This window comes from Miniopterus natalensis, chromosome 5 (assembly GCF_054644295.1).
Source record: "Miniopterus natalensis isolate mMinNat1 chromosome 5, mMinNat1.hap1, whole genome shotgun sequence".
In the NCBI taxonomy this organism is placed as follows: domain Eukaryota; kingdom Metazoa; phylum Chordata; class Mammalia; order Chiroptera; family Miniopteridae; genus Miniopterus; species Miniopterus natalensis.
This window is the reverse complement of record NC_142085.1, coordinates 78,010,642-78,027,788: the sequence shown is the minus strand read 5'-3', so window position 1 is coordinate 78,027,788 and position 17,147 is coordinate 78,010,642. Positions and strand designations below refer to the sequence as shown.

General features: G+C 44.2%; 1 protein-coding gene across 1 annotated transcript; it reads right to left on the bottom strand.

Moving 5' to 3' along the window:
- Positions 1–1,181: 1,181 nt before the first annotated feature.
- Positions 1,182–12,535, bottom strand: LOC148093142 (uncharacterized). The gene is given in 6 exon segments (XM_087817775.1): positions 1,182–1,383; positions 1,464–1,663; positions 1,665–1,778; positions 1,896–1,924; positions 1,927–2,180; positions 12,435–12,535. Coding segments are annotated over 6 exon segments (900 nt in total).
- Positions 12,536–17,147: the final 4,612 nt, after the last annotated feature.

Sequence of the window (17,147 nt, the reverse complement as noted above, 5' to 3'; positions counted from 1 at the left end):
TAAGTGCTTTTCAGTTTGAAGTGCTTTCTTACTGAGAAAATGCTATACTGCCGTGTGGAAATTAATTATTTAACTATCTGAATACCTCATAATCAAGATTACTAGATTTTTCTTTCCTTTGAAATGAGAAGTGATAATAATGATGAGCAATAAAAAGGAAGTTGCTACACTGTTGTTGATGAGCCCTATGGGTGCCCAGGTGGAATCAGCTCCGGCCACCCCGCTCTGCTTTCCTCAGAGCTTCCCTGGGCTCAGTGCACAGTTTACCAGAGCTGGTTTCGTCTTCTGAGGATTTCTGGGGAGAGGAGTTCTCTTGTTAATCTATTACTTACAACTAAGCAACTGGACAGGCATATTGCATGAGGGGCTGGTGACAGGAATGTATCTACTTAAAGTAGTAATTCTTCCCAGCAGAGGGGATGTCACCTAGTTGACGTACATATACTCACAAATATTACTTCTGCTTCAACTCACTTCAGGTCCTATTCTTTAGGGCCTGATAATTTCGGAACAAGGCAAGGAGAAGCCAAGTTTGACTAAAGGCTGTGTTTAGGGTGGTCCTCTTTACCTGTCTAATTACCTGAGTATTCTAATAGTCACATTATACCACTTAACCTCCTATTTAAAAGAGGCTTTTAAGATCCCAACTAACATTCATCCTGGTGCAGCGAAACGCTGCCAGCTACTTTCTTTGCTTAGTTTCTGGGAGCTTGGGCAGCTGCTGTTGTGTGTGCTGACGGGAAGTTGGATTCTTAAAGAAACTGCTTAATCTTCTCTATTAAGCAATTAAATAAAAATGGACTCTGGGAGTATGTAGCTGGTGGGTTTGGAAGTGAAAAAAACATTTTGAAAATCACGTTTTGCATTTTAATTGGATGTTAAAAAAATGCAAAGGCAGACATTTAAGAGAAGATGATGACTGGGGGAGTTTTTATTAAGCGCATCAAGTTAAGAAGGGCTGAATATTAAAGAACTTAAACAATGAAAGAAGCTGGTTAAGTGGAAGTAGGCTCCGAATTTAAATGAGATAAACCTGAAAGGACACAGGGAAACTTAAAATCATTCAGGTTTTTCTCTTTTTTGGGGAAAAAAAAAAAGTCCATTAAAAAATGGACCAACTGCTTTATTTTGCAGAGTCGTCCTTCAGGGCAGTGTCGCCTTTGGGGAGGACCTCACACTGATTATAGGTTTAAATGAAAACAAAACCAAACAAAACCGAAACTAGCGGTGCTATTCTCGCAGTCCTTAAAGAGGCTGCCTTCCCTTTTAATATATTCGTTTTTAATGGAAAGGGAAAGGAATATTTGATATGACTTGACATTTGGTTCCTTTCCACGAAATGTGAAACTCGAGACGCGAAAAATTCCGCAGTTGGTGAAATACCTGCCTTAAAAGCAGAACCACAGCGAACGTCTTTGGCCCGGAATTCCAGAGACTAATTTCCACCCCTCCCACAGAGTCACCTGCTCAGGGGGAACCCCGGCCAGAAATCCGGGTCGCGCCAGGTCAAATCTTGCGTCTCTTGTTTACTCCGCCCCTGGCAGGGCGGCGGCGCGGCCTGGGGGGAGGAGGGGGAGGGGGAGAAGGGGGCAGGGCCGCTGGGCCCGCGGCGCCCGGGGCGCAGGGCTCCGCTCGCCCCCGCGAGGCCGCTCCTGCTCCCGGGAAGGGCGGCGAGCGGCCCCCGCCCGGCGGGAAGACCACCCGGAGGAGGCGCTCCCGGCGCCAGCCCGGCTTGGCTGCGGCTCGCAGCTCTCCGGCCGCCGCGGCCTCCTGGGAACCTCCCCGGAGGGTTCACATGAGTCCACACTAGCAGGGTAAACGGCTCGAGGGAGCCCTGGTGTCCCCCGGGTGTCGCCGCGCCGGGGAGGAAGCCCGGAGCTCCGTCCCTCGCTCGCCTGGGATTCCCCCGCCCCCCGGCCCGTCCTCCGGGCGCTGGGTGTGATTCCACTCGCTTCCCTTCCAAGGAGACAGGAGCGCGCGGGCTGGAAGCGGCCGCTCGCCGCGGGTCCCCGCGCGGCCCACCGGGAAACCCGCAGCCGCTCCTCGCGCCGCTGCGCAAAGTGATTTGAACTCCCCGGAGCTGGCGAGCGGCGGTCCCCCAGCTGGGTGCGCCCAGGGCGCCCTGGTGAGTGACCCCAGGGAAGGCCATGGGGGCATTTGGAGCGCGTGAAAAGTTCGTGCTTCCGCAGGGGCATGGAAAGTGCTAACCAAACACTTTGCAAAGCTCCAGAAAACGCTTCCAGGAGCTACGAGCGGTCTGATCTTGTTTTATCTTGACGGATGACATGAGCGGTAGAGGCGGGGGCGAGGGAGAGGCAAAGGATCAGAGGTACACGGACAAAACCATAATGGGAATACTAATTATTATATAATTCCGCTTGTTATCGAGACGGGGAACGATGACATGGAAAATGGGGGAGGTGGGGGAAGGGGGGAGGTTTCCACAGCCCTGAAGGAAATTCTCAGGCTCTCAGAGACGCCCAAGTGTTTTTGCCGGACAAGTAGAGACCCGCTCCCCGGGGAGTTCCCCGGCCTCCGCGCGCGGGAGCGCAGCCGCGATCTTCCCGCCCGGGGCGGCCGCGGGGCCGGGCCCAGCGCTCGGGCCGCCTCCCTCCCCGTCGCGCGGCGCGGAGCACATCCCTCGCTCGCTGGCCGGCTCCAGACTGGTTTTTCTGGTTCAGCCTCCCTCCCTGGGACGCGCTGGGGGATCCGATGACGTCGCTGGCTGAGTCTCCCCCCCCCCCCCCGCGTCCCCCCGCCCGCCCGCCCGCGCCGCGCGCTCCTCCTAGTAACTTCTGTTCGGGGAGGCGCTGCCAGGAATGACCCGGTGCGTCCGCGGACCCGGAGGGGAGGCGGCCGCTGCGGCTCCCGCAGGCAGCCCGCTGCGGCCCGGGCCTCGCCGCTCCCCCCGGAGCCCCGCGGCCCCTGCCCCGGGCCCATCTCCGTACAGTGTCAGAAAAATAAATAAATGAAAGAGGAGCCCGGGCAGGCGGTCGGGATCTCTTCCCTCCCTCCGCGCCCGCCCTCCCTCTGTCCTTAAGGAAATGCTACCAGACACCCCCCACCAGACACGCTCAGCCTCGGCGAGGAGCGGCCGCCGCGGCAGCGAGAACGAGGACACCAGGGGGGTTTCCTCCCCCCCTCCCTCCTCTTCCTCTCGCTCCCCGCCCCCTCCTCCTCCTCGGCGGTGACTTTCCAGGTGAGCGGCCGCCGCCGCCGCTGCTGCTGCCGCGAGGATCCCCCTCGCCCGCCGGGCTCGGGCCGCCGCGTCGCGCCCTCCTCCCGCCCCTGTCGCCCCGCCGCAGCCGCGCTCTGACAGCGCCCGGGGCTCGCGGCCCGAGGCGGGCGGCCGGCGGGAGGCCGGCGGGAGGCGAGGGGGCGGAGAGCCGGCGAGCGGGCGAGCGGGGCGCTGCCTCGCCCCGCCGGAGGAGGGTCTCCACCCCGACATCTCCGCTGACTGTGGCACGAGTCTCGGCCAAGTTGTGTCTTGGACGTGGAGACTCCCAGGACCCCGGAGCAACTTGAAGGGTCTCCTGGCTCGTTGACAATATCCCTGCACGTCTCGACTTTGGGGCGCTGGGTGCAGCCTGGGGGCGCGCCGAGGGCGGACTGAGCGTTTGGGAGAGCGGCGCGGCAGAAATGTAGGCTCTCGGCTCGGTAAGTGGCCTGGGCGCTGTGTTTTTCCTGCCTCCTGGAGCGCTGGGGAGCTTGTTTCACTTTACACCGAAATAGCCTCCGCCGGGCTCCCTCGCCCTTCCCGGCGCGCGCCCCCGGTGCTTCCCGGCTTCCCGAGGGTGAGGGTCGGAGGGGGCGGGGATGGGGGAGACCTGGGGGGGGGGGGGTCCGGCGCGTTGGGAAACGCGGGGAATACCCTGGCCGCGGACCTATGCAGATGAGGGGAGGCTGCTTTGCGTAATGTCCTGGGGGGAGGGGGCCGCGCGAGCGCTGGAGGCAGGAATGTGCCTGGTTACTAATGAGGGACGTGCACCGGCGCGCACCGCCCGGCCACCGCTGCGGCTGCCGCGGCCGCGGGCCGCCCGTCAGCAGGTAGCGGGGGAGGGGGCCGCGGCGGGGCCGCGCGGGCGGGCGCGAGGCGCGGGGGCCGGGCCGCCGGCCTGCGGCCGAGGGAGCGCGGCGAAGGCGCCGGCTGTTGGCATCTCAGTGACTCCTTTCTCCCGCCGAGCAAGGAAGGAAGGAAGGAGAGAAGGAAGGAAGCGAGGAAGGAGGGGACTGTCTCGATGGAAGGTTCAGGCGGAGGCGCCCTCGCCTTGCGGGTGCACCGGCCGCGGCGCGGCTCCCGGCGGCGCGGGGCGGCCGGGGGCGCGTGGACACCGGTGGGGGCGGTTTGCATGCGTGTTAGTCTGTGCGCCTGCCCGGGGACCGGGAAGGGACATGTGTGTTTGGGCTGTGCGCCGTGGGGAGCTGGGTCTGCGCCTTTATGTCTGTTCCCTGAAGTGGGTGGAACGTTGGCCCGTTCCGGGAATGTTCCATGACGTGGTGCAGCCACAGGAAGGGGGTTAACGAGGGGCTCTCTGCCGCGGCGGCTCTGCCGGCTGCTATCAAAGCAGATGTGCTGCTGCTCCTCCTCTCACCTCCCTTCACCCCTCCTCCCGCCTTTCCATTCTGTGCGTCTGGTACTGGAAGGGGTGAGACAGGAAAACACTGCCGTGGGGGTGGCCGGGTGGCCGGGTGGGAAGGGGCGATGTGTGTGTGCGCGCGGTGCCTGGCGTATTTGGTGGGGGAGACTCGCGATCGGCTCTGCCACCCCAGCTGTTATCACAGATCCGTGCGCCTTATACGCATGTGCCTCCCGCGCTCGGTCCCTCTTACATAACACATCCAATGCAGCAGAGGACCCGAGAAAAGACGACCCCAGCCCTCCAAGCGCAAATTGGATGAGGGGAGAGAAGGTCAGGAAGTGTCCCTTGGTGGTGTCCTTCGGGGACGTGGCTCCCAGTGGGGAAAAGCAGGAGGGGAAGGGGGGCTTTCTTCAAGTGGCTCCTCTCCTCTCTGAAAGCATCCACCTAAAAAAGACTGCAGGAACTAGTCCTCCCTAGTGAGACAGCTTCTACATGCTCGCCGAGGGCAAGTGGGTACTCTGACCGAGGGAGTGCAGAGACGCGAGAGGGTCCTCAGTAAAGACACTCGGAGGAGATGGGCAAGAATATGCGCTGGGTAGAGGGCAGTAGGGATAGCTTTGGGGAGAACCGGAGGAATCCCCTGAGAATGGGTTTCACTGGAGGCCTTGGGACACCTGTAATGGCTTACACATCGCCCAGGAAGCGGTGTGTGCACTGACTTTGTGAAAACCTTAGACTCTGCACAGTTGCTTAGGCCTGAAATGAACATTAAAAGGCTTGTTTCCGGTACTTTCATTTACAATGGAAAATCTGAACTGATTTTCTTCCTTTTTTGCTAATTTAAAAATAACTCAGTTTACCTCCAAATAAATATTGGTACTCTCCCCTGCTCTCAAAGGCTAGACCTTGGTAATTCACAAGAGAACTGGGGGAGGTTTTCGTAGCATACTCTGAACCTTAGTCAAAGGCTATTGATTTTTCTCTCAGTACAGTGTTTTTTTTTTTGCAGTGCATAATCAAACCCAGAAATTACTTGAAATATTTATAAGATCATTTAAATTAAATTTGCAATGATCTAGCCTCCTAGAAAAAGGCTATTTAACTTTATTAGAAACATTTCCTCCAGTGATACAGTAATGTTTGGTGATGTTTGTCCTTGAGCAAAGCAAGTTATTTTAAATATTTGTACATATATTATGTTACATAGGTACATGTATATTTTATATATGTCTTACATAGATATTAGAATTTATAAATGCCTTGTGCTTTTTCACCTTATAAGAGTGCCAAAGCAAAATTTTAACTAAGTAGGTTGTGTAATGAGTAGATTGCGTTTGATTTTTAGGATATAGACCAAATAGTTTATCAAGACAGAAATGCCTTTCATGTGAGTAAAATGGGTATCATTTTCATTATTAAGACAGAATTCCTGTGGAACACTAACGAGTCATGAGAACTGTCCATGTTTATTTTGAGGTGAAAGGGATTTACCAACATCTACTTAATACTGGTAGTGTCATAATCCCCTTTCACCACTAGGGTGGAAATATTCAGTATATTTTTTACCTACAGAAAAATGTTATATTACAATGGTGAGCCTTTTGAAAATTGCCTGTGTTTCTTGCTTTGAAGATAGGTCAGGTGTAAAGCAAAATTTGCTTATTGGTATATATATTCCTGTTATGGTGATTGTATTTTACGTGGCTGGCTTTATTAAAGACTGCTTATATTCATATAAGGATTTTTGTGATTAAATTGATGTGAAATTGATTCAGTGACAATTTTAGGAAGGTATGTATATTAATGATACTACAAATTTAAAATTTAAGTGATTTTTTAAGTGGTTAGATCCTTGTGGAAGCCTTTGCAAAAATACCGTTAAAGTAGATAAAACCTTTCTATACTTCTGTTAGTCATGGATTTACTATGTGTATATTATTACATAATGAAATCATGCTGTTTAACTACATTGAATGATTAGCCAGCAGAATCTTTTGATTGATCAAGTTCCTTTTACCTGAGATGTGTTTACAAATGTTCTTGTTACTATGACAACAAAACAGAGGCAACATGTATGCAGGCGTTCCTTGTGGAATAATGGTACATGTGTCTGCTTGAGCCTTGGCACTTTGTCATGATTCAGAAAACCCCAGGTAGAATCATTTATGCTTCTCCAATTTAAAATGAAAAATCCTTAGTTAAGAAGTTGCTTATTTATTTTATTTTTTTAAAGCAGGGCTTATTTTAATGGCAGCATTAACAAATAGCAAGCACTTTATTTGTGTTGGTTTTAGAGTTTTGAGTTATCACTAATTAGCTGAAGTTAACCGGTAAGCTTCAACATAGAAAAAGTAGTTTTAAAGACCTATTGAAAATGTTATTTGGCATGATTGAAAGTGTAATCCATTAAGATGTGGAATAATTTAATACCTGATGTAGTAACTATTATAATAAAGGAAAAGTGACTAAGATCCACTAAGATCCATGGGATAGATGCTTGTGGATCAGACAGGCTGCTAATCACCTAAGTCTCTTAAAAATAAACACTGTTTTTACATTTTGATTCATAGTCAGCATCAGCAGAACTCTCTGTTAGTCTGTGCAGTAGTCCTGTAGGTGGAGAAATAGTTCACAATTTAAATGTGTTTCTAGTTAACTGATTTACATATGAATTCTTTGTGAATTCATATTTTGGCTAAAACTGGTATATAAATGTTGTGACTTAAAATTATATTTGAAAAGGAGCAAAGGAAGTTTGCTAACTCAAATCAGTGAACTTCAGGTTTTGAGAAACTTCAAGCCACCCCACATGTGTGCGTTTGCTGTAACCATACAGGCAAAGCCTTTATTAATCTTGAGTAAAACTTTATGTTCCAGTGAGGCTCCTCAATCTTTGAAGCTGTGGATGGACATAGAGGATGGAGAGAAAATGGGAAAACTTTGTGAAAATAAGATTGTGTGTATTTGAAGGAAATTGCATAAGTGATATAATTTTTTGTTTGTTTCTGATGACCACAATCAAAAGCATTGCTTACTATGTGCTATTTAAGGCAATGCTAACAAAAAAGATGTTATAAATCAGACTTTGTTGCTATGAGATGGCTTCAAGTAATCTGGAAAAATGTTTCAGCACTTTATCTATTATTGTGACACAACTCCCAAGTCTTCATGTGCAAGAGGGTAACATAGCTTACTTGGTCTGTGCAATCTTCGGCTTCTCTGGGGTGGACCGTGGATACTAACATGAAGATAGACTTAGGACTGTCCTGCCTTCAAGACTGCGTTTGGAATAGAATCAGAACTGCTTGATAATTTGTGTCATGAATTATTTGAGTTATTAACTATGACATGATTTATTCCAAAACTGTTTATAATTTTAGATTTCCTAGCAGCCTAAAATTTGAAGCCTAACTATTTAGGCATATTTAGGCATATTTGAAGAAAGTGCTCTGGAGAGAAGAGATTAAAATGATGTTTGTGTGCCTAAAGATGAATCTGGGTAGCAAGCAGGTGGGGTTTGTCCAACCACTTCTGAGTCACCAGATGGTTGGATGTAAAGTCAGGAAGCACTCAGGGCCAGCCAGCATTTTTGACTTGTAACTCACACATAATCTTAATCCATTCTTCAGAGTACTCTGACAGTGCCTCAGTCATCATCAGTCAATGCAATTTCTTCATCTACTCATTCCACAAGTATTTCCTATGGGTCAGGCTTTGTGCTCGACACCAAGGTTATAATGATGATCTAGACCAGAAAAGGAACTTCTAATCTAGTGGGGTTAACAGATATTAATAATATGGTGGACCAATATATGTAACGTCACATTTCTTATAAGTGTTGTGGAAGAAATACAAAGGAGTGTATTATAAAGGGTGTATCGCCCCTGTTTTGGGGTCGAACAAGAGACCTCTCTGAGGAGGTGATGTTTGAATAAGACTGAAGGATAAGTGAGTCAAGCAGAAAAAGGCAGGTGCGAGGAGTGGAAGAGTATTGTATGAAGAAGGAACAATGCCAATGCCTTCAGGTCGGGGGACGTGCAGTGTTTTGAGGAGTAGATAGCAAGCCAATGATGCTGAAGCGCAGATAAGAAGAGAGGGGGTGCAAGGTGAGGTCAGACCATGTGGGCAGGTTGATAACATGAATGATCACCTAACCTGGCATAAATGGGGGCACTGTCCTTAGCAAATCAGGACATGTGATGATCCTACCATTGGCCATGTTAGAGACTGATCATTGGAGGGGGGATTCAGGGGAGCAGGGCCTAGAAGTTTGAGTAGGCTGATGTGGTGACAGCTGTTTCATCACATTACCTCCACATCAATGATCCCTGGCCCATAGGAAATCTGTACGATTCAATGTGCTGACTTCAGTTAGAGGGGTTTAGTTGTGGGTTAGCTATAGAGTATGAATGGAGACATGTCTTTTTCCAAACAGAAAGATTAGAGGGTTTTTGTGGGAAGAAGTGATTTTTGATTGGGGACCTTGAGGGTTGAGGGGTGTAGTTGGAGCGCCAGGGGAGAGGAGTAGATGAACCTGCAAAAGTTCCTGATGGTGTGAGAAAGCTGGGCCTCACTTAAAGCTTTTGAGTAGAGGAGCGGTGCTGTTGTGTGTGTTCAGAAAGATTATAAGCATATATGGGATGGGTGTCCTGGCGGCAAGAAGACAGTTAAATTGCTATAGCTCCTAAAAGAAGTAATGAAGGTTGACACCACTGCGTGACAATGAGTTCTTCCATCCTGTGGACTGACATCTTAAAACTAATAAATAACAAAAGTGATCAAAATGTTTTGATAAACATGGTCAAGTAAGTGTGGCAGATGGTCAGTTTGAACTGCATTTTAAGTAGAGTACTGAATTATTATTTCAAACCTACTATAAAACTTCTAACTCCAGACAGTATTCATAAATATCAATAGTAAATGGACCATCAAACACTGGCCTATAAAAATGGTTATACTTAAAATTATAAGCTATTTATATTTTTAGGTGTAAATATTTTGAGGAACACATAGCTGATTAATTTCATGCTTCGTTAGAATGCCACTTTTTGACCGATGCCCAGTTCTACCTAAATCATGACAGTACTGCCGGATAGATAGTATGGTGCAATGTGTTGAAAGGCATTTTTTTTGACAAAGATTTATTTGATGGTTTCATTTTCTCTGAAAAAGAAAGGATATCAGCACAGCTCTTATTATTTGCATTGTGGCAGATTCACTTGATTTCTGAAGCCCAACAGAAAGGTGGGACTTTTGAAACCAAGCCATAGGTAAATGTGGACACACCCTCATTTGTATTTGCTTAGTGATCTGTAGGCATGCATGTGTGGGTAGGCGTGCACACATGCACACGCACATGCACATGTACACATACTAATCTTAGGAAATCGTGTGTGTTCCGTGAGAAAGAAAATTTTGATACTCGAAATATAGTCTGAATTCTCATCCTGATAGTGCAGAAAGCATTTCTTTTAAAATGGAGATTAAGTCTAACTCCATATAAAGAAGATTATAGGAAAGGTAATTTAAATTGTAAGTAGCTTTGTTCACTGAAATGCTAGATTCATTTGAAACAGTGTTTTATTTCTTTTGGAAGCCAGACAACTCATTTAATAGTGTACATATGAAACACTAATTTGGCTTGTTAATTGGATGCAATTAAACTGAGGTTATTTTATACTGCTTAATTGTCTGAAAATTACATGCATTGCCATGTCTGTGCAATGTGAGGCAAAAACTGGGGGTAGAGAGAGAGTGGGGGTGGAGGGACATAAGGTCTGGTTGTGTCTTTGCATTGAACTTGCTGTAAAAACTTGGAAGCAAGTTATTTAAATGCTCTGGACTTCATTTGGAAATGGAAAGGATTGGAACAGATGGCCCTTAAAGCCTCTTCCAACTCATATTCTATCAGTTTATAAATTCTGCTTTGTAGTTCTAGAGAATGCAGTGTCATTATATTCTGTAATTATGGTATTATAAGGATGAACTAAACACTTAAAAAAAAAATCAGCACAGTGCCAATTTAGCAAATCCGTTAGAGGGAAGGGAATTTAGGCTTAAGGAACACTTACTCTGTGCCAGGTTTCATACCAGGCACTCTTAATAACAACCCTGAGAATATTTGGTATTATTATTTTCATGGTTACACTTAAGGGAATCGGGATTCAGAAAGGTTAAGTGGTTTTAGCAGGGACACTGTTAGTCAATAGTGAAGCAGGACTTGAACTCAGGGCTATTTGGCTCCAGAACCATTTGGTTTTTCCACTATTCCGTGCAACATAAGCAATTGGTAAACATCAAATTATACTGTTAATTCGTTTTTATCACTTTGCACAATGTTTTCCCCTAGTAGTTGACGTACATCTGCTGGTGACATGTACAGGTAACCTAGGGGCTAAGAGTCTAGATTTGAATCAGACAGAACAGAGTGAATTCCAACTCCACCACCAGCTAAGGGAATTTAGGAAAGCCACTCAACCTCTGGAGATTATAAAGTGAGGATGATAATATCTGTTTAAGGGTCATTGCAAAATTTTTATGAGAATGTGTGTACCCATCTCAATGAGCACATAGTAAATGTGTATTAAATACCTCATAGCTGTGATTATTAGTAAGAAGTGATTAGACCAAAAGAAAAACACAAAAGAATTCAAATTGTTGTACATGCTTTCAAATGGTCTATTAATCTTTTGATTGAGATGGTTTTAGAAATGATGTCAGAATGCACATTTTTCAACAGTTCACAAATGGAAATATTAGTTTAAGTTGGGGTATTTCTTATGATCTCAGCCAGTGCTATCGTAATGAAGTGAACTAAATTCTCTGGTTCTCTGTGGATGGTCCTTCTGGAGTTTTTGGTCTAAAAATAGCCTTTGGGGCCTGAATTGCCTAACTTGAGCAGGAGAACCAGTGATTCTTTGTGCGGCCTTGGGTGGTTTAGGAGACACAACTGGGGTATTCATGGGACTACTGACTTTTAAACAAACATTTATTAACTAAACAAAGATTTATTAAGCACCTGCTCTGGAAAAGGTGCTATTCTAGACACTGGGGATTTATCAGTGAACAAAATAGTAAAAGCAAACAAACGCAAAAACCCATGCCCTCATGGTGTTTACATTCTATTGGACTAATTTAGAAAGTTATAGGCTGAATTCAGTCCTTGTACTACTTTCCAGTATTTTTAGGAATCTACTTTTATATTGGGTCCCTCAAGCCAAATAGCGGTTGAAGAAGCACTGCAAGACTTAGTCCATCACTAATGAAAACATTTCACTTATTATACCTATATGTTTTCATAGTAAGGTAGTTTTTGAAGAGATACTATTTGTACATAACTCAATATTATAGCATAGTTTTAAAGAAATTCTTTATGGTTCAGGATTATGGCTTTTTATAACCTGTAGAATCGGTTCCAGACTCTTGTTTTATAGGAGAGGAAAAAAAAATGTTTTACAAATGACACATTCTGTTGTAAGATGCATTTATTAGGCTGTTAAAGCGAACCGATTGCCACCACTTATATTGGAATGCATATTTTTAATCTTATTTAAATGAATTTTCCATTTTTTTACTGATATTTTTTGTTATAAAATTTCTAGTGGATTGTGACCATTTATACCTTCACAAACATATGGACAACGTGCATGGCACAGATATTTGGTGAATGTTTACAGTCATAATTCTCAAGCAGCTAACAGTCTAAATGGTAAGAAAAACTGGACCCACTATAAGATGGGGGGGCGGTCATCAGAATGAATGAGGGATGAAGTCCTGGCTAGTCTTCACTCCTGTAGCCACAGTCCATCAGTCTGTTCACTTTTTAAGACGTTGTCCAGGAAACAACTGCTCCACCTATCCACCCAGCGATCCTGAACACTTATGGTCACAGTCAAGGTCTCCCTGGGCTCTGTGCTTCCCAGTAGATTTTCCAGCACGTGAACAGATGGGGCCATCTTGGCGTGATTTTGTTCCTTCAGTTGGGTAGGGAAGTTTACAGTTGAACTGGGATTCTTCCGTGTAGGACAGTCTCCTTTGGCCGTATTTTGTTCAGGGAAGCTTTGCGAGGGTAGTCACTGTGGGGTTTGAAGACGAGTTGTTTCTTGGTGGGCCTGCTTGGATAAATTCAGCAGGGAGAGGGAGTGTGTCCCTTTCTTCCATCGCATATCCTTGTCTGTGGAGGCAAAGAAAAGTGTAGGAGAGAAGGCTTGAGTGTGAATCTTTTCCTTTCATTTGAAGCTAGTGAGGAAATCTGTCTTTGCAACTCAGCAGGGCCCTGCGGGACCACTCCGACGGCTGGCCCAACACTGTGTGGACAGGTCATGGGAAGTTCAGCTGCTAATTACCCATTTCTTCTTCTCCTGGTGCTTACAGTTGGAATAACCTCTACTTCTCTAAGCAAGGGGAAAATCCATTTGATGTATTTTCTTGTCATTCAATTTGTTTGCCATGTGTCAAAGTTTAGGTGGGGGAAAAATGAGATTTCAAATATCTTTTCTGTCCTTGTTGTGAAGATGTGCTCATTAGGGCCCACACCAAAGGCTGCAGAGGACACCAGAGAGGCTGACAGTAAGCCTTGACCCCAGCAGTTTATTGCTTGCCTCATTATTGATTTTCAAAATGATTCAGGCAAAGTGGCTGTACCTCTGTTATATCTCATTGTTTCATCTGTAAAAATGAAGCATTGTTTATAGCTCTGCCCTACCTCCTGGGAACAGAGCAGGGGAACACACAAGAGAATTGGAGTGGCTATTTTTAGGATATGAAGCAACACTAAGTTTTGAGAAATAATTCAGTTGTTGGGGAAAAAATCTGACACACAGCAATACATTTATGACAAAGGGTTAGTAGAGTGTTCTTGAGATAATTGACTGCTATTGATGCAGCTCATTACAGGCATACGTAATTGTTTTCAGAAAGATAATGGTCAGCAGCTCCACAGCTTGCCGTAATATCCTCTGGTGCACTTACATTTTGTGTAGGTCACTAATGCACACTGGTAACAAAATTTTGAGATAGTTATACCCATATTCAAGCAACAGAAAAGGAACCCAAAAACATTTGTTTTTGAATTTGTAATCTGTTTACTTGTTCGATGACCTCAGTAATATTCGTGAAGGACTTGGTGCCCAGATTTAATCAAATGTAGCTTTTAAAAAGTGGCTGAGAATATTCAACATGACCTTTTAAAATAAATCACCTGGCAGTATAGAATATAGCAGATAATTGGATGCTAAGTGTGGAGATTAGATTTTCTAATGGACAAACTCCAAATGTGTTCAGTCATCAGTTGATTGTTGGCCATGTTTGGTAGGAGTTTGCTAATGTTAAACCTGATGATGTCTGAAAATAGTTATGATGGATAATACTAGCTGATCTGGAAAAATTTAACAAGTTAACTAATAATCCCAAGAATTTACATTGGGAGAAAAATGTCTTGATAATTAGTCCTTTTTTCTATATTCTTACAGATTGTATAGGATGGGAGCAATGAGAATGAAACAGAGGACATTTTGAAATTAATAACAAATTTGCCCTGGCTTTGATGCCTGCTAGGATTATATTTACCCTTCTGATAGCTATAAAAGCAAACATTGCCTAACAATGTATCTAACATTTGTGATCTCCTTTAAACCAATTGGTTTTGGTTTAAATTGCATAAGGAATTTTTACAATACACAGTTGTGTAAATCAAACTACGGTTCTTATGTCTGATGTGTAAGTATTTCTAAAAACTGAGGTAGGTAGAAGGAAAGGGTATAGAAATGAGATTCTGAGGTCCTTTGGAATATGCACGTAGCCTTGCTTCCTTACGCAAGTGCTTTTTCCCAGGTGGGCCAGATCTTGGTTTTGAGCTTCAGACTTAGTTTAGCATTTGGGAGAAGTTTTACTTCTTCCTGACACTCCAATACAATTTGTAGTCCTGCAGTGGCGACTTATTTAGGGCCTCTCTTTAAATAGTCTCATTTAAATTATGCTGATTAACTTGCTTAGGTGTCAAATCTGATGCATTGATTTGTCAAATGGTGACAGGACACTTTCAGTGTGATATCTTTCATTGAATTTCAGTATTAGATAAAACCTTTGGAGGCACCATTTAATCCCCAACCAAGAGAGGAGAAATCACTCAGGACAAATCACCAAGGACTGCCAACATTCAGTCTCTACTAAAATACTTCTTCCTTTCTTAGGGAGGCCTGTTCCACTCCCAGACACTTCAGTTTATCAGCAGTTGGCCCTCTGCAGCTATCCAGAACAAGTTTGCATGACAATCATTGACTTGCATGACAATCCTATAGTTATTTAAAGATTGCGATTGTGTGGACCTTAAGTATTCTTTTCTCCAGACTAAATATCCCTAGTTCCTCCAACAAGACCTTTTAGTATGTAGTTTTTATTTTTATTTTATTAATTTCTTCGGGGATCAAGCTGTTCATGTCTGAAACAAACTCCAGGCTATGTTCGTTATGAGTCCTAAAAAATAAATTGCTTATCTCCAGTTACTCTTCAGAATATAGCCTCTTGCCAACTGGTTTAGAAACATTTTATGGAACAGGCCTTCTAGACATGCTTACTGAAACTTTTACAGCTGGAACAGAGATGGAATGTATAATAATTTAATACAAATCTAGTTTCACAGATGTAATTCTGGCATGTGTAAGATATATGGAAATATAAAATACAATAAAGATAGAAACAGAATGCAAGATACAAAGAAGAGTGTTTCACTATTTTCATCATCAAAACTTTTATAATTTACTATATTGAGGCAAAGAACTATGTGAGGGGAGCTATAATTAAAATAAGCAGTTTGATGACCATAAGAGAGGCATATATGAAATATTAATGGTATAAAATCACCCCAGGCCAATGAGATCCCAAGAAGTTTCATGGGAGAAGGGGCTGCTTCAGATAGGCCTTGATTTTGATAGGCGCCAACATGGGAAAGTGTCAAGAGTGTTTTCAGAGGAGCATCTGATTTGAGGGCAACATAAAATACATATCTAATGGATATTGGTAAAACAGTTAGAATGTTTGGGATATATTGTCTGAGGGCTTGTATTCCAGCTTAAAGTGTTTGTACCTAGAATAGTAACAGGTGCTGTAACACATTGAAAATTTGGTTCCTGATTTTGACAATTCCATAACTTTATAAACATAGTTAAATGAAATAAAATAGATAAAAGATATGCAAAAATTTCTATGCAGAAATTCTGTTTCATTTATAATAGTATGGAGTATATATATTTTTCATATAAGACATATTGGATTTGGGTTAGATATTATTATTACTTTCTTTGTCCCAGAAGCCCAGCATTTTCAAAGACACTGACTAATCATAAAGGTAAAGCAGATATGTTGCTGATGGACATATTGTTATATTCACACCTGTACCAGTTATTAGTACCTTTTCTACACTGCTCTATGGCCATATAAATGACATGCCATACTGACACCAAGGTTAGTTCAAATGAATGGTTGCCATTTTAGGATAAAATAAATTAACCTTTTCTTCAGTTTATATTTTCTGTTAATTAAAAATGGCGATATAGCCCTGGCCGGTGTGGCTCAGTTGGTTGAGGATCCTCCCATGCACCGAAAGATCACCGATTCCATTCCCGGTCAGGTATATACCCAGGTTGTAGGTTCAGTTCCTGGTCGGGCACATGCAGAGGAGGCAACTTATTGGTGTTTCTCTCTCCCTCTCACTCCCCTTCCTTTCTCAAGTCAATAAAAACATATTTTTAAAAAGATATAGAATGTTGGGAAGTACTTCTATGTAAGTGTGTTACTTGCAAGACTGTCACCTATATAGAACCTGATAATATACAGTGAGTTTTTATTGCTTCTTTTTTTTAAAAATATATCTTTATTGATTTCAGAGAGAGGAAGGGAGAGGGAGAGAGAGAGAGAAACATCAATGGTAAGAGAGTCATTGATCGGCTGCCTCCTGCACGCCCCCGACTGAGGATCGAGCCTGCAACCCGGGCATGTGCCCTGACTGGGAATCGAACCCTGATCACCTGGATCCTAGGTCGATGCTCAGCCGCTGAGCCACGCCAGGCCGGGCAAGTTTTTATTGCATCTTAATAATAATTTTGAAAAATATTCTTACTCTAGATTGAGTATCTTTAGTATCTATGAGAAAACGCTGTTCTTTTAATTTATCTACATAGACTGCTTATTAATCCACATAATGAAAAGATGGTGAATACCTAGATGGACAAATATTTCATAGAATTATTGGACCTATATGCAGAAACAATACATTAGACAGTAGCAATGTTAATTATCGTACATTACCAAAACAAAAAGTTATCATTTCCTCAGAGGGTACTTTGATTTTGGAACTTTTCATTTAACCACTGTGGAAAGTAACTTATTTTAGATTTAGTCGTTCTTTTAGTCTCTGGAGAAGTACACAGAACTCTGTGAGGGACTAGGAGAACATAGAAAATACTTCATTGTAATAAAATAGCTTATACAGTTCATTAATTTTTAATTATACTTTAATGCATGTGGGAACACTGATGTTTCAATAACACAGTTGATTATAGGCCATCTGAG